This window comes from Balaenoptera borealis (assembly GCF_965194805.1).
Source record: "Balaenoptera borealis genome assembly, chromosome: 20".
NCBI classification, from domain to species: domain Eukaryota; kingdom Metazoa; phylum Chordata; class Mammalia; order Artiodactyla; family Balaenopteridae; genus Balaenoptera; species Balaenoptera borealis.
The window spans coordinates 2354685-2373404 of NC_138879.1; the positions used below are offsets into that span (position 1 = coordinate 2354685).

The window sequence follows — 18720 nt, forward strand, 5'->3', positions numbered from 1 at the left end:
TAGGACTCTATTTCCCTCTCACGTAAGAGCTTAGGATAGTCAGGCAGACAGGCTGATAGGGAGGTAGGTTATATAGTGACTCAGCCTCATCTGCCTTGTCCCACCATCTCCAAAGTCACAGCAAACGGGCATCATTCCTCATAGTTGTTTTCTATAAGTGAGGTTTAAATACACATTTTATTCCCTTATAATTTGCTTTCCCCCACTCTACGTGTGCTATTTAACAATAAAACTAACTTATTTCTGGATTCAAATTTTGTTTTTTGTTTACCTGTGTTGTTGATGATCAGTAAGCTGGTACGAGGGTCTTGGGGAAGTTGTCCAGGAGAGAGGAAATACAGTTCGGGTTTAAAGTCCCAATCAGTCTTTTGATTTAATACAGCATAGAGTATGCTTTCCACAATCAGAGGGAACATTGCAATTCCAAATACAAATAATCTACCAATAAAGAAAAATTACCATATGAATCTATAACAATGTTATTTATTCAGCCAGACGTTTCACAAATATTTGCTGAGTGGCATCTATAATAGACGCTAAAATTTTGAAAGTCACACCTTTGCCCGCCACACAGTACTAAAAGGCATTGCAATAAAACACACGGCTATCAAACTATGAGAATTAAACAGACCTAACGTACAGGTGTTCCCACCCTTGGTAAAGATCAAATGCTACATTTATCCAACTCTGGCAGGAATGTTGGTTGGGTATCGTGTTCTAGTTTTTTGTTGTTGTTTGTTTTTGCTTTTTTTTTTAGATCCAAGATAACAATTTTCTTTTCTTTTTTTCTTTTTTAAATTCTCTTCCCATACAGGTCATTGCAGAGTGTTGAGTAGAGCTCTCTGTGCTATACAATAGGTCCTTATTAGTTATCTATTTTATATATAGTAGTGTGTATATGTCAATCCCAATCTCCCAATTTATCCCTCCTGCCTCTTTCCCCCCTTGGTAACCATAAGATAGTTTCCTACATCTGTGATTCTACTTCTGTTTTATAAATAAGTTCATTTGTACCATTTTTTAAGGTTCCATATATATATAGCGATATCATATATTTGTCTTTCTGTGTCTGACTTACTTCACTCAGTATGACAATCTTTAGGTCCATCCATGTTGCTGCAAACGTCATTATTTCGTTCTTTTTTATGGCTGAGTAATATTCCACTGTATTCTAGTTTTTACTTTTCTCCTGGTTTAACCCTCTCTTGTCACTCGCTATCTAACAAACCACGTGCTCTGATACTCACAGGGTCAAAAATGCTTTCTTCCCATGTTTTAACTTTAAGAAACGGAGCCGTGCCATTGCACAGAACTGCAGTCTCCAGAGGCCCATGGCACTCACAGCCGTCTGCATCTCAGGGAGAGAAGAGCAAGGTGGATCCATTTCGGGTAGGCGTCCTGTGTCCCCCATCATCTCTGCTTGTTCAAAATTTGCACACACACACACACACACACACACACACAAATACACACACATTATTAATGCCACCATGGGCATCACAGTTTTCTCTTTTTAGCAATATTATAAATTGTCTTAGAATGTTCGTGGTTACAAAGCAAAGAACATAAGAAAAGAATTATGTGTATGATGTCCACATTCAATAAACTCAGTGGGGAAAATATGCTGAATTCATACCAAAAGTGGAATTCAGGAAAGGATGGTCTCACTATGCCCAGTCTTTGAGAAGGCAGAGAAGGTCCCATAAGTGAAAATATTCTGAGGGATTTCAAGAAATCTTCTCCATAGGAACAGCCAATCATGGATGCCTAAATATCTACTGTTGAGCTATCAATAATTTAGAAGTATATGTGAAAGATTATCAGCTCTGAAACCATCAGATCTGTACCTGATTCCCAAATATATGCCTTACAAGCAGCATGACTTGGGGCAAATCACTTAACTGTGGTTTGTCCGATTTTCTTATACGTAAAAGCGTGCCAATGGCATTTGTTATAAAGGTTATTATAAGAAGGTAATTGCAATATAGCCACACATCGATCAAAGTGTCTGGCACAGAGGCTGCAAAATGACAGTTCTTATTATTATCACCCATTAAAATACACCTTAGGAGGGACTCCCCTGGCGGTCCAGTGGTTAAGACTCTGCACTTCCACTGCAGGGGGTGCAGGTTCAATCCTTGGTCAGAGAAGTAAGATCTCGCATGCCACATGGTGCGGTCAAAAAAAAAAAAAGAATCAGTAAAAATACAGTAAAATGAAATGAAATAAAATAAAATACGCCTTAGGAGATTATTTAATCATTTTCCTCATTAAGACCTTAATGGAAATCTTATATGAACAAGCTAAGGGCGATTTTTATAAGAAACATCTGCTCAGACTTTATGACCCTGTTTGAGAGGCTGTGACATCCTCAAAGTATCCAAGAAGCAGTGAGCATCTGGGGGTAGGAGAAAGCTGCTGAAATAGGAAGCAAATCATTTCCAAAGGGAAATCTGGGATACTCCAAGAAGGGATCTGTGTTCGGTCCTCATAACAATGCTAAGAAACAGTGACAGCCTTTCCCAAACGGCAGAGTCAGATTTGGAAGTTGTCACATTCCTTAGTGTGAATCATGCACAAGACATTATAAATACTAAGTTGATACATGACCATTTGGAAATTGATCTTCCATGAAGTATACAGATGGATTTACCTTGCTCAGCAGTTGATGTTCCTTCCAGTTTCATGAAGACTTCATTCAGAGTTGACGTGGAAACGTCATAGCCCATCACGCCCAGGCCAGAACCCTTATCGAGATCACTGAAAAGGTCTAGGGCAACAGAGGGGAATAGATACATTTGAAATACCACATCGACAACTAAACCTAGTAAGTAAATACTTATCTAAAAGATGATGCAGAGTATTGTGCAAAAAGTTTATGTCTTTGGAATATCACAGTAAGCAAAAGCAAAATTTCACTAGAATGTTCTCCCTCTCTGAACTGAACATATCAGGCTTCTCCCTCTGTCCTCAAACCCTCTGCACTCCATCTTCTGTCCACAGCTCATGAACTGCCTGCAAACTTCTTTGAGGAAAGATGAGCAGTCAGAAAGAGCATCCTTTTCTCACACCACAAATCAATGTATATGCCTACCCCTATTCCTGGTTTCCCCTCTGTGTGATTTGTAGCTGCTCCCACCAAAGCCCACCTCTTTGACTTGTGTCCTGAATTCCATCCCTTTGGGCATCTTAAGGACTTCCCAAAATAGTCTCTTCTTTTTCTCTCCTGCATCATCAACTTCTCCTACATGTACTGGGTCATCCCAAACCAGAGGCAAAAATGCTGTAAGATCACCCACTGAACAAAGACAAGCAACAGCAGGGACTTCCCTGGTGGCGCAGTGGTTAAGAATCCGCCTGCCAGTGCAGGGGACACGGGTTTGATCCCTGATCTGGGAAGATCCCACATGCCGCGGAGCAACTAAGCCCATGTGCCACAACTACTGAGCCTCTGCTCGCTGCAACTAGAGAAAGCCTGCACGCAGCAACGAAGACCCAATGCAGCCAAAAATAAATAAATAAAATACAAATGAATTTTTAAAAAAGACAAGCAACAGCAAAAGCAAAAACAAAACAAAACAAATCTACTCCTTTCCCACACACATACACACATTGCTCCAAAGATTTGTCTCTTTCGTTCTCTTTCATTAGTCGCATCCTATTCACACTTAACCTACACAAATCCAAATGCTACCCTTATGCCTCCACAGAAGGTACTCTCTTCAAGGTAATCAGCGATTCCAGATTTCTTAATTCAATGAATAGGTTGGGGGGTTTTTGTTTGTTTTTTATTCTTTTAACTTGGTATGTCTGTCTGTCTCTTCTTTTTTTTTTTTTTTTTTTTTTTAACTCAGTGACATTCAAAGCTGCGGACTAGCCCCTTATTGTAGAAACGTTTTCTCCCTTGAGTTGATAAGAACACATCCTCCTGTTTTTCCTTCAGGTTCCTCGGGGACTCCTGATTTCCACCCCCCTCTGACTCTTTCTCATTGGTCCTTCTCATTAACCCAATCCCTTTGCATTAAATCCATCTATATGCCAATGATTCCCAAACTCAATTGTCACTTTGTTCTCTGATTGCCAGTATCTTATAATCCAACTACATACTTGGCCATTTGACATCTCCACTTGGGAGTCTAAAAGCATCTCAAGGTAAACATTTCCAAAATAGAACTTTAATTCCCTTTGCTCCATCCTACCCAACTGTACCGGTCATCATTTTACACTAAATGCCACCCTTTCCACCCAGTGATTTAAGCCAGAAGTCCCGCTTAATTTTTCACTTCTTGTGCTCCTCAGACTGGCCATCAGCCAGATTCTTTGGCTTTATCTCCAAATATATTTCAAGTCCAACCATTTCCATTCACCTTTCAGCTGGCACCATGGCAACCGATCACCTTTACCTCTGATACGGCCCCATGACTGGTCTCCTAGGGTCCACTCTTGTTCCTCTCTACCCTGTGTGCTCTTTTATATCCAGAGAATGAAATTATAAGTCACATCACATCAATGCCCCGTTTCATGACAGTCAGTGGTTTCTCAATGCATTTAAAATAAAATTCACACACCACGCGGCAGCCCCCGAAGCTCCATATGAGCACGTCTCTACCCTTATGACAGCACCCATGTCCGCCAGCCACTCCCTGCCCCCGCCCACCGCAGCCCAGACACCCCTTTTCCCCTCTGCTTGGAATGCTTTGACCATTTCCTTCTTGTGCCTGTCGGTGTCCACTCTACATAAACCCCAGCCCGACACCAGTCAAACCCATATGTTTATTACTTTATGATACAACTGTAATACAGTCTGGTTTATTGTGTATGTCCACCTCTCCTCACCCAACGGCCTGTAGGGTAGGGATACATATGTCTTATTTAATCCCTTGAGGGTAGGGATACATATGTCTAATTTAATCCCTTGCACGTTGAGCAGTGCCTTTTATATAACAAGTCCCTGATAAACACTGATTGTGCATCTCTTTCACGGTGGGCACTTGGATGAGGAAGCAAGCTTTGCTGAGAAGCCTCTCACCTGCCACGTTCTACAGTGGGTGGGTGACAGGCCAGCAGCATTACTGAGACGAGCTAGAGGAGCCCTGAGGTTGGAGAGGCACTGCATTTCCCCATGGCCTGCACGCGGCAAGCGGGGGACCTGGGAGCCCCCTTAGGTCCTACAGGACATAAGTACATCATTGGGCTGGCAGAGGCCTGGCGTGTGCATTCAAGGCTGCCATGGGCTGACACACCTACACCAGGGAATCTGGCTAAGGGACACATTCTAGCGGCGGTATCAGCATATACCTCACTACTCCCCTTACCCAACCGAAAAAGAAGGTAAGCTAGTTGCACCTCATTGGACATTAGTCCAGGAACAGAAGAGCACCATACAGCCCATGGACCTGAGGGCACCATCTTCCCTGCTACCACAAGGACGTAGAGAGCTGCCGCATTTGCACAGTGGGACTAAATCTGAATTCCTGAGTATTCGCCTAAAGAGACGGAATCATCCAAATGAGCCTGTTTAATCAGGCCTGTAGGGAGTTAAACCTTTAATAACCTAAATGTTTTAACAAAAAGAAAGCTGTTTAAATCAGAAAAGACTGAGATTCATTTCCTCATTTGTAAGACAGGGAAAATCACAGCATCAACCTCACAGAACGGCTGTGAGGGATAAATGAGCTATATACATCGGAAACCACCAGAACAGCACCTGACTCGTGGTAAGCACCGTATGAAGAGTGGTGATGGTTAGAATGATTATCAAACACATCCGAGGTGGGCAGTGCTACCCAGCAGACTGCGAACACATGGCTAGTACTTCTGCAGAAGAAAGAAATCATGGTTTCTCTGCAAAATAATTACAGACACAATTAAACTAAAATAAAAAAGGGAATGTGTAGCAGATGCCTCGATGCCCCACGCCCGTCTTGTCTGCGCTCACCTGTACACAGCAAATCTGCTTATGAAGAACACCTGCCTGATATATCCAGACAAAACTCTAATTCAAAACGATACATGCACCCCTATGTTCATTGCAGCACTATGCACAACAGCCAGGACATGGAAGCCACCTAGATGTCCATCGGCAGATGAATGGATAAAGAAGATGTGGTACATATATACAATGGAATACTACTCAGCCATAAAAAAGAGTGACGTAATGCCATTTACAGCAACATAGAGGACCTAGAGATGATCATACTAAGTGAAGTAAGTCAGAAAGAGAAAGACAAACACCATATGATATCACTTAACTGTGGAATCTAAACTATGACACAAATGAACCTACTTACAAAACAGAAACAGACTCACAGACATAGAGAACAGACTTGTGGTTGCCAAGGGGGAGGGGGATGGGGGAGGGATGGAGTGGGAGGTTGGTGTTGGCAGACGTAACCTATCATATAGAGAATGGATAAACAACAAGGTCCTACTGTAGAGCACAGGGAACTATATTCAATATCATGTGATAAACCATAATGGAAAAGAATATATTAAAAAGAATGTTTATATATGTACAACTGAATCACCTTGCTGTACAGCAGAAATTAACACAACACTGTAAATCAACTATACTTCAGTAAAAAAGAGAGAGAGAGAGAGAGAGAGAGAAAGAGAACACCTGCCTGAAGGCATTTTTTCTGGGCTCTGCTAAGTCCACAAGGAGCACAAGCCAGAAGGGTCAGAACATTAATGCTCCTGGAAGCATCTCTCAACCAATGACGGATAAGGAGTGGTGGATAAATACCCCAGCTTTCTCACCCTCCGGTGACAACTCTAAACCCTTCTTACTTATTGATTTATTTCTCTCAGTGGTTTCACACCGCAACTGCCTATTGCAATAACCTGCCCGATGATGGTCACACAGACTTTCCTGGCTTCCTCCCCTCCCCCGTCTCATGTCCCCTTTCCCCACTGACGCTTCTAGGTATGAATTACCAAACAGATTAGCTGCACTGAACGCCTCATCTCAAGTTCAGCTTTTTAAAAAACCCAACCCCAGAGCAAGATCCAAATCCATTAAACAATGAAAACTGTAATAAGAACGTGAACACTTTCCCAAATTTCATTCCATCGTATTCATATTTAAATTACCTGGAAATTTATTCGTCCTTTCCACAGGCAAAGTATACACAAGCTTTTCTTTGCTTTCTGTTTTCAGTTTGGCATCAGGGATGTGATGATTAATGAGGGATGTTATTTTTTCTGGATCACATGTTTCATTTCTGTACAAACTAATACATAAAAGGAAAGACAATTCATTTGTATTTTCTCTACTGCTACCACAAAAATAGAGTTTTTATTGGATTTCTAGCCTTTGTGTATTACTTTATCCGGCTTTAGGGAACAAACAAAATGAGTAAATAATAAGAATAATAATAATAATGTCATCAGTTTGAAAAATCTTAGGATCTATATAGAGAAGGTATATCAGCTCAAAACAACTACAAATACACAAATAAATATATAACGTAATTAAAACTATATATCAAGTATGAAGATAAACAGAGGGAGTTGAGAATATTAGGCAGAAGAGATTTCTCAGGGAAAATAATTATTACACCAGACTGTGTAGATACCAGAAAATGTGTCTAATCGGGAAATCTGCCCTTCATGCATGTTTTGTGTGGCCATCAAGGTTTTTTCATAAAATTCTTTTAGCCTGGACACTTTCCTTTTTTAAATTTTATTTATTTTTATTTTTGGCTGTGTTGGATCTTCATTGCTGTGCACGGGCTTTCTCTAGTTGCAGCGACTGGAGTCTACTCTTCATTGCGGTGCATGGGCTTCTCATTGTGGTCGCTTCTCTTGTTGCAGAGCATGGGCTCTAGGCGCACAGGCTTCAGTAGTTGTGGCACGTGGGCTCAGTAGTTGTGGCTCGCGGGCTCTAGAGCACAGGCTCAGTCATTGTGGCGCAGCACGGGCTTAGTTGCTCCGCGGCATGTGGGATCTTCCCGGACCAGGGCTCGAACCCGTGTCCCCTGCATTGGCAGGCGGATTCTTAACGACTGCGCCGCCATGGAAGCCCCTGGACACACTTTCTTGTTAGACATGGTCCTCCTCACTCTTTGCCACCAGATTTACTTCCTGTGGATAGTAGCTTCTGAGGGTATTTGACTTTGTGCCCTCTGAAAGGATGAAAGTCTACTGCAGGATTGCATGGACCAGCTGAGGCGATGGACGGTGGGAAGAAGGTCGAGGCGTAGGTGGCACGGGCAGCTGCCTGGAAAGTGGCCCACGAAGCAGCCCTGCTGTCATTAGTCAGCCCGGGCTTCTCTTTTTGGAGTCTGGCCGATCCCTAGAGTTAGTGAAGGTGCAGGGACAGCACTGGGAAACAGACCAATCCAGCTGAGCGGAGATGAAGCAGAAGGCCAGTCCTCTCTCAGAATGCTCTACCGTTATGATACACCAGTACTGAAGATACAGCAAGGTACCCCATCTGTGCCTGAAGGCTTTACCTTAAGTGATACCCAAGACCCCATCTTCTCTTCAGAAAGACAGAGGAGCCCGCACACTTCACCCTCCCGCTGGACAGGATCACTTTTCTATCTGAGGAGAAAGAAGCGAGAGAGGAAAGATGAGAGGAGTCACTTCTTCCCTCTCTAGAAAATACGGAGGAGGCGCCAGAGCTCAGATTTCCAGACGAGACGTGTCCTATGGGGACATAACTCCATCTAATGGGCATTCACACATTTGAAACATGCATTAAAATGGATGCATTTAAAATGAGCTTAGGCGAGACTTCCCTGGCGGTCCAGTGGTTAAGACCCCACGCTTCCACTGCAGGGGTTCAACCCTTAGCTGGGGAACTAAGATCCCACAAGCCATGTGGTGTGGCCAAAAAATTTTTTTTTAATGAGCTTCTGCATCCCAGTCACTTCCGTGCCCTCCGACACTCGAAAAAACAAACAAACACACCATAAATTCCACGGGCATATTTTCTACTCTGGATGCTAAAGGACGAGTGGATATTTTTCAACCAAGTGTACATGAAGGAAGATTGGGATGTTGACATTAATCAAAAGCTGATGTGAAAAAACATCAGTTTTTTATTAGCACTCAGAGTCCAACATATGTCCCGCTGGTAAGGAATTCTACAGTGAGACTAGAGGCCTGCCACCCCCAGATTCCTACGCAGTACAGACACACCAAGGTCACCCCCAGATTCCTACGCAGTACAGACACACCAAGGTAACGAGAGCAGGGGTCTTGCTCTGGGAGTAAATACTTCGCACATTCTTCATTGTCCTACTGAGATAAAACCAACAATTACCAGCCAGGATGTCGGCTTCATCCATGAAGTTGGTACTCAAGAGGATCACGCGGTCTGCTTTGTGCTCCTTGAGGAAGCTCCACACTCGATGCCTTGAGAAGGGATCCAATCCCACAGTTGGCTCATCTAATAGCAAAACCTACAGACGATGAAGATACATAAGCTGTGCCTCTCTTCCATGTTAATTGTTTCCACACTAGAGCATGGGAAACAATCAAAACCAAGCAAAACAGTAACTATCCAAGCATGTATATCCAATATACTTACACTCATGGTTAAACATAGGAGGTTCTCTCTTGATATATTATAATGAAAACTCTACTACTTTTAGTGGTAAAAGAAGAGCTTCACTTCTTTGACATTAGTCTTAGCAATATTTTTTGGATATGTCTCCTCACGCAAGGGAAACAAAAGCAAAAATAAACAAATGGGACTACATCAAACTAAAAAGCTTTTGCAGAGGGAAGGAGACTATCAACAAAACCAAAGGCTGCCTACTGAATGGGAGAAGATATTTGCAAATGATATGACCGATGAGTTAATATCCAAAATAAACAAAGAACTCACACGACTCAACATCAAAAAAAAAACCTGATTACAAAATGGTCAAGGAATCTGAATAGACTTTTTTTTTTTTTTTTTTTAAATTTATGGCTGTGTTGGGTCTTTGTTTCTGTGTGAGGGCTTTCTTCAGTTGTGGCAAGCGGGGGCCACTCTTCATCGTGGTGCGCGGGCCTCTCACTATCGCGGCCTCTCTTGTTGCGGAGCACAGGCTCCAGACGCGCAGGCTCAGTAATTGTGGCTCACGGGCCCAGCTGCTCTGCAGCATGTGGGATCTTCCCAGACCAGGGCTTGAACCCGTGTCCCCTGCATTGGCAGGCAGACTCTCAACCACTGCGCCACCAGGGAAACCCCAGACATTTTTAAAAGAAGACATACTTATGGCCAACAGACACATGAACAGATACTCAACATCACTAATCATCAGGGAAATGCACATCAAAACCACAATGAGATATTACCTCACACTTGTCAGAATGGCTCTTATCCAAAAGACAACAAATAGCAAGTGTCAGTGAGGATGTGGAGAAAAGGGAGCCCTCGTGCACTGTTGGTGGGAATGTAAATTGGTGCAGCCGCTGTGGAGAACAGTGTGGAGGTTCCTCAAAAACTTAAATTAAAAATAGAACTACCACACAATCCAGCAATTTTACTTCTGGATATTTTTCCAAAAAACCCCCAAAACACTAATTCAAAAAGATGCATGCACCCCTATGATCGGAGCAGCACTATTTACAAGAGCCAGGACATGGAAGCCACCTAAGTGTCCATCGATAGATGAATGGATAAAGAAGATGTGGTGTATATATACAATGGACTACCACTCAGCCATAAAAAAGAATGAACTCTTGCCATTTGTGACAACAGGGATAGACCTAGAGGGTATTATGCTAAGTGAAATAAGACAGAGAAAGACAAATACTATATGATCTCATTTACGCGTGGAATCTAAAAAAGAAAACAAACGAACAAACAGAACAAAATGGAAACAGACTCAGATACAGAGAACAAACCAGTGGTTGCCAGAAGGGAGGGGGTGGGAGGACAAGAGAAATAGGTGAGGGAGATTAAGAGGGACAAACCTCCAGTTACAAAATAAATGAGTCACGGGGATGAAATGTACAGCTTGGGGAATATAGTCAATGATAGTGTAATTATTTTGTACAAAGACAGTAACTAGATTTACCATGGTGATCTTTTGTAATGCACAAAAATATTGAATTAGTATGTTGTGCACCTAGAACTCACACAGTGTTGTAGGTCAATTGGATTTCAATAATAATAATAATAATAATAAATGGGCACGTAATTTCATCACCTGTGTATACAATAAAATGTTTTTATCACACCACACACACACACACACACACACACACAACACACACACACACAGAGCTGGACTTTTTCCTGATACTCAGTCTGCATTCCTCCATATGTATAATCGCACTTACTTGAGGGTCTCCTAAAATGGCAATCCCAATGGTCAGCTTTCTTTTCTGACCTTCACTTAAATGTGTAGCAATATTATTCTGAATGTTCTGTATGTCCAACTCCAATAAAATTCTTTGTACCTAGACCAGAAAGATACAAACCTTGTAATCCAAGATGATGCATATTACGCAATTTTAACCATCTGTTAAAGTAGTATGTACATTTTAAAGGACCTCATTGCCTAAATTTTATTCATAACAGGGCAGTAAATCACTGATTTAACATGGCAAATGGTTGGCAGTTCAGTGAACCCCAAGCACACCCGTCTACCTCTTGTTCCACTTCCTGTGGCGGAATCCCTTTTATTTTAGCAAACAGCCTGAGGTTTTCCTTCACAGTGAGCATGTCAAACTGAACATTGAATTGAGGACAAACACCAGTTATCTTTTGGATTTCCTCCAAGTCTTGCATTTCAGAGAGATTTTTATTATAGATGGTAACTGATCCTAAGAATGGAAGTTAAAAATAATTTAACATTGGCAAGATAACACGATTTATTAATGTTTGGAGATCTTATTCAGGAATATATTGGCATATATTCAGAAATATCTAAAATAATGACTTTGTAATTTATTAACAACTACTAATTAGTCTTAACATAAATAGATGCTCAGAATAGTGTATATTTCCCTGGAGTATCACACAGCAATGGAATAAAGATAACGATTTCCACAAAAATTTGGGAAATACAAAATATATATAAAACCTTACAGATCTGATAAACAGCTTTAGATAAACAAACATTATTTCTTCTTAAGCAGTTAAATTTAAACCTTAAAATGAGAAAGGCATACATATGCCCTCATTCTATTATCAGACATCTTGCCTTTGGGAAATATCTTTTTGCCCACCTTCTGTTGGAACAGACAATCCATTAAGGATGTTTAGCAAGGAAGATTTGCCAGCTCCACTGTGACCCAGAATTGCTGTGATTTGACCTTCGTATATGTCAAAGAACAAGCCTGTTTTTAGAATAAAATATTAACATTATAAACAAGAGGGCAATAGACAGGGCTGTTTCTAAAAACAGAACAAGACAATTTATTTTAATTGTGTATTCTGAAGCACTTCAATAGTTTAAAATATATAATATTCGGTATTCTCCTGGTTGCTAAAATAACATGCTTACTGTAGAATATTTGAGAAATAAATACAATCACTTTGGAAGATAAAATCAAGGATAATTCCAAATATTAACATTGTAATAAACTTACATCCTTGCATTTGCATATATGAATATGTAAATATATATTCATAAACTTTGATCATACTCTATTTTTTCCTAGCCTGCCTTTTCAAATATTAAATCATAAACATTTTCCATGGCATTAATTACCTTCTAAAATATATTCACCAAAAATTTATATTTCTCCCTGAGCCCATTTTTCTATTCTTTTGTTATAAATGTTTTGCATTTACATGTCAATAGAAAAATCATTTAGCTAAGAATCCTTTGAGGTATTATTTTTTGTTCGTTTGTCTTACCACCAAGTGAAAAATCAAACTTTGTTATGGAAAGTTGTTGAACAGAGTAAGATGAAATTCTTAAGAATCTTATAATACATTATATCTAAACGATCAAATCCTTTCAATTAAATTAAGTAACCTACTTTCTAATGTTATTGAAATTAATGACTGGGCTGAAATTTCAGTTCATCTATTTTCTATCTGAATGATCTTGGATAAATGAAATTCTATAAGGTTTGGTTTACTCAGCTATTAAATGTGCTAGTAAAAATAATTATAAGTAAAGGGAAAATTCTTCCTGTTGTAATTCAATCCATTAAAACCCTCGTTTACAATTGGACTAAAAGATTCTAAAGATCATTGGAAGAATAAACTCAAATAATTAAGAAAATTTAAAGAACAGTATGAAATCAGTCTTGGCTACAAGATATTAAAATATATTGGAAAACCATGATAATTAAAATATTAGTAACAGTCATAGCAGTGGAGCAAATATAATAATTAAAATAATATATTACTGGTCCAGGATACACTGACCAATAGAACAAGAATAGAAACCTAAAAGGAACCAAAGTAAAGATAAGAAATAAAGATTAATGAAACAACCTTTCAAATTCATCAAAAAGATGAGTTAATTAATAAACAATATTGGGACAACTAAACAAGTTACATTAACGACTTTTATGTTTGTTTTTAAATTGGAAACAAAAATGTTTTCAAGGATGAGAGAAAAGTGACACTAGCTATCTTGGAAATGACATGTATTAACTGAAAAAAGAAATATAAGCCTCAGTTTCCTCATATGCAAAGTGGGAGAGACATTATGGATCTCATAGGATTAAAGGGAAAAAAGGAAAAAAAGTCCATGTATGTCATTTAGCATAGTTCCCAGCATACACTAAGTACTCAATAAACGTTAAACGTTTGTTGCTATTCTTACTGTTGTTGTTAATTACTGCTTACGGGAGTATGAATTTTTATAACCTTGGAAGGAAATAATTTGATATATGAACCAAGAATCTTAAGAATATAGCCCCATTTGAATAATTCTGCTTCTAGAAATTTTTATTCAGCAAATAATTAATGATCTTTACAAAGATTGAGCAAGAAGGTGCATTATAGCTCATTTTATGAGAGTGAAAAAATTGGAAACAAACGGAATTTCCTATACCAGCGTGTTAGTTAACTAAATCACGGGGTCCATACAATGTAGTGCTATTTAGCCCTGTTTAGCTAACAGGCTGCAGACAAGGGACTCAAAGGCACATTTTCAAGAATGTTCCAAGTGGCCACAGGCACCAGCTTCACGGGGTGAGGGGGCAGCTCCCATCCTTACTTTCCAAAGAGTAACTCCAGCTGGTTGTTTCACATGTTTTCACATCTACCGATGCTCAATGTTTTGAAAGTTTTTAAGGTTCTGTTACTTTTAAAAATATAAGAAATCCTGCAGAAGTTGAAACTATTTAGACATATTCATGAGGGCAAAAGTAGTTCATAACGCGCTCTGGAAACTGAAATGATATATTTTAAAATATTTAACGTATCTTTGGCTAAAATTTAAAAAATGAAACCACAGACCTAGATAGTATTTGATAAGAATAAACTTAAATTTAAACTGTCAGAAAGAAATACATATGGGAGTCTTTCCACTTATCCATGTTAAATACATAATATAAGGTGACATTTTTAAAAGATGCAGAAGGGAATGTGAATAACAATAAAATTTTATCAACTAGGAAAAAACCCCAAAAACCAACTTGCTTACACAAGTACATTAAATTCCCAAAGGAAAGACGTAATCTCAAAGGAATAAGTAAAATTGAGTTAAGGGATCTGCACTTGTTAGAAAATAATTGCAATGTAAGCAAAATGGACCAAAGAACTCTCAACCTTTGAGAGGGTCTATGGTTCCTCCTTTTCTAAATTTTAAGGTTTCTGTCTCTTCTAAAAATACATTACATTCCTTCTAAAAATCATTATTCATAAGAGCAAGCTGTCCTCTATGAAATATAACCACTAACTCTGATGCTTGCTTAAAATGTTTTTAAATAAAAAAACTACATTTGTGAGAACACTCAGTTTCAAATATGTTGGTTCACTAGAAATTATAAACCATGTTTGTCGTAGGGTATTGACTTGTGAAATTTAATTTATGGTCAAAGGTGTTACACGTCTTTGTGTTAATCTCACCAGTACACGTAAACTATGTAAATTCCCTGGCTAGTATAAAAAACATGTATCCATTTTAAGTCTAGACATTAGTTCCTCATAGTGCAAATACAATAAAATATTGCTTATAGCAAATTCTTCTTTAAAAATGAAGAGGCATTTTTCACTGTATGATTCCATTTTTGTAGATTAATAGATCCATGAAACATCTGGAAGGATTTTACATCCAGTTCTTAATCATGGTTAATTTCCAGGTGGTGGAGTTAGGCTGTTTGTGTTTTTTTCTGTTTTGCTTATCCATATTCTCTAATTATTCACATTGAATTTTCTCCATTTTTTGTAATAAAGAAGTCAATGAAATGTTTTTCTTTACCTTTCAATACTTCCACTTTTCCAGTTTTTTCTTTATATTCTTTTTTAACATTTCTGATTCTGAAATAACAAAATGGGCACTTACTTAGACAACAGGAAAGTAAGAATAGTACAGCTCGTGAACACCCCGAGTGAGAGAGATGCAGCCAACTTTACGTGAAATAAGGGATGACATATAACAGCCCACTTAGAAAGACCAAGACTCATTTCTAATTAAACGTTTCCCCTGGGGGAGAAAATTAAGAGTCCCTCTAGAAAGTTACAATTAAATTACTAGTGTTTCACTTGGAAAAGTAGAATGCTCTGTAATTACCCTCACTTTCTTCCCCGAGTCTTAGAACATTTGGTGTTTGTTCCCCTGTGCAAGAGGCACTCATTTATCTGCACTCTTTAAGCATCATCTCCCATCCCCTTCAATCTTGGTCATTAATCAGACCCTCTGTCACCTGCATTTTCCATAGTTTCCTCCCTGAGAGCTTCTCTTTGGCTTCAAACTCTGCTTTAGATACAGTCAAATCTCCCGCCTCCCCTTAAGACAATTTTTCAAGCTAAAATGTAAACTTGCCATCTCCTCTCCCTCACGTGTCACTTCCTCCTCGGTCACGCTGGCTTCTGACCCCACTCACCTGGTTGCTTCAGTGGGAAGCAACCTCTTCCTACTGAAAACATTCATGTCCTCCTGATGGCCAAATGCAACAAATACTTTTCCATCCTTACTTATTGGAGTAGGGGTCGCTATTGAGGACTCCTAATTTTCCTTGTTGAAAGTGTCTACTTTCAAGGTAACGTTCAACTTTAATTTTTTTCTTCCTATTTTTCCAAAAGTTCCTTCTCTGTTTCCTTGTAGAGTACTCTTCTTTCACCAGACAGCACCTTGCTGTTCCACGGGGTTCTCTGTGTATATTATAGGTCTTCTCCTTCTAGACTCTGTCGATGGTCTATTTCATTGGTTCTCACGGTTTCAACACCAACCTAAAACTGACACCATCCTTTTCCCTGGGCTTTAGGCTCACACATCTAAAGGTTTGCTGGATTGCTTCATCCAAATACACACACACACACACACACACACACACACACACACACACACATACACACCCCTCTAAATCAATGACTACCAAAGTTGAATGCACATTGGAATTTCAAAAGAAACTGATACAGGATGAAGCAGGAACCAGGCTCAGACAGATTAGCGATGTCACAACCATATAAGATCATATACGATGAATCTTCGAGGTCAAAGGGAAACAGAGTTTAGTCACCCTCTTCTCTGAGCCTGAATCAGAATAAAGGTAAGGACATTTATTCAATCAGGATGCAGGTGATGGGCAGGGTTACAGCCAAGAGTCTGGAGATTTAAAAGAAAAAGGCTTCAAAACTGCTAAATCCGACAGGGTATTTTATTTCTGCCTTTCTTTGTGTAGTGGGACGCCATTGAAGTGAGGCTTTCATATTTTATTTTAAATAATAAACTTCTACCTGGGAGCGGCTGGCTCTTTTTGGATTTCAGAGATGACGGTAGCCATTCATGTTTGGAGCAGACATCCTGCCTGTGTTCTGGGCATGTTGCATGAATGGTGTAGTTACAGAAATGGACAGATGTGCAAACAAATGCCCCCAGAGAAGAAGGACTGGGTGGGGGTTGTGGGTGAGAGGGAGCAAGTTGTGAATGAAAAATAGATTTTTTTTTTTACAGAATGAAGATCTTGATTCTGGTTAGAACTCTGCAAGCTTTCCTCCACACTTACAGATACACAGAGCTGAAGGGCTACTCAGGAAAGAGGAAGAGGTCCTTAGTATATAAAGCAGGGATGCCTGGGAAAAAGGGAATCAGTATCTTAGTACCTTCTATATCCGTGCAAAATCAAATTCACGTGTTGGGATAGATTGCAGTAGACTTGACACTTGTCTAGCAGAGGGGAAGGGCAATGATTTTCCTAAGAAAAGGTCTCTGTGAAGAAAGACGTGGTAAGACTTGTGGATTGGGAAGGTCAATTGCAGGCCGTCTTGCAGTCCCAGAACCTGCTTCAGCAGTGACTGAAGATGCAGCATTGGTCACGGAAGAGCTATCCTGTGGGGCACCGAAGCCGACTTTGCTGCTTTGGTGTGGATCTGGGGTGAGCAGCTGCACAACGGAGCCAAAAGCTTGAGTGAACAGGCTTTGGATCAGATGACTTTCCCTTCCTGCCCCAGACCTCCATGTTAGCGAAGAATCCAGCAAACAGACAGGATGTCCAGAATCAACACCACACAGATTGGTCAGGGTTGCGGGGTAAGGGTGAGGACATTTTGCTTTGCTCTCCTTCACAGAAGTCAAAGAACAAGCATTTTTTGATCTATGTAAACTAACCTTAAGGCTCTCTTAGGAGACTGAATCTGAAAGTTATTGTCATTTGAATAGTAATATAATTTTATATTTAGTGTTCTCTACTGGTAGAGAGGGACTGATGACACTGCGTCTGGGGAGAATGTCCCTCACTTGGCTCTTCTCTTGGATGGATGCTTTCCATCAAGCCCGGATTGGGAGGGGCTGTAGCCCCGCAGAACACTTAACAAACAATAGGCTCAGAATTAGAAGGATGAAGCTTAGATACATAGGTTCAACCACGCTCCTAGAAACACTTCACTTCCCAGCTATAGTCCCTTTTCTTCATCTTCCTTTGCCTCCGGACATCTCCTCAGTAGCTAGAGCTTGCGAGTATAGACTCTGGAGCCTGACTGGATTCCAACCTCAGCTCCTCTGTTAGGTTGACAGAGTGTGTGACATTGGGCAAGAGTCAACCTCTCAGTATTCACTTCTCTCATTTGTAAAATGGGCAAAATAGAAGTGCCTGCCTTATAAGCTTTTTGTGAGAATTAAATGCATGTCCAGTACATAGTAAGCACTATGTGAATATCTGCTAAATAAATGCTTAATGTTTAAAACGTTCTCATTCTTTAACTTCAGTGCACATTAGGAAGATATACAGGGCTCTTTAAAATCCACAGATACTTGGGTTCAAGCCCACTGTCCCTGAATTAGAATCCCTGGAGGTAGGGTCTGACAGCAGAGATACGTGAAAAGCTCCTCATATAAGTCTGTTACAAACAACCCTATAAAGTAGATGTTACTCTTGTTTCATAAAGGACACAGAGACTCAGAGAAACTAACTCATTTCTACAAGATTCCACATCAAATGAGAGGGGAGCGTGGTATTAAGATCTAAGAAATGTTGACTCCAAATTTCTTACTTCTTCCATTAGACCATATAAGCCAGACAAAACTATGAAGGAAGGGATTCAGAGAAAGAAAAGAGCAGCAATAAAACAGAGGTGGGGGACAAGAGACAGAAACAGGGAGGAGACAAGACGGAGGGTGAAGTGGTAATAGGGAACTATGTTCAATATCC

General features: G+C 39.9%; 1 protein-coding gene across 6 annotated transcripts in view; it reads right to left on the reverse strand.

The window, feature by feature from the left end:
* Positions 1–18720, reverse strand: part of ABCA6 (ATP binding cassette subfamily A member 6) — a 73637-nt gene that overhangs the window by 33104 nt on the left and 21813 nt on the right. For all 6 annotated transcript variants that reach the window (XM_082370404.1, XM_082370408.1, XM_082370407.1 and 3 more), the window contains 10 exons: positions 15333–15391; positions 12175–12285; positions 11594–11769; positions 11284–11403; positions 9272–9410; positions 8457–8547; positions 7093–7232; positions 2654–2770; positions 1248–1416; positions 272–438 (listed from right to left, as the gene is read on the reverse strand). In XM_082370404.1, the coding sequence (XP_082226530.1) occupies positions 272–438; positions 1248–1416; positions 2654–2770; positions 7093–7232; positions 8457–8547; positions 9272–9410; positions 11284–11403; positions 11594–11769; positions 12175–12285; positions 15333–15391 (1289 nt within the window). The remainder of the gene's footprint in view (positions 1–271; positions 439–1247; positions 1417–2653; positions 2771–7092; positions 7233–8456; positions 8548–9271; positions 9411–11283; positions 11404–11593; positions 11770–12174; positions 12286–15332; positions 15392–18720) is intronic.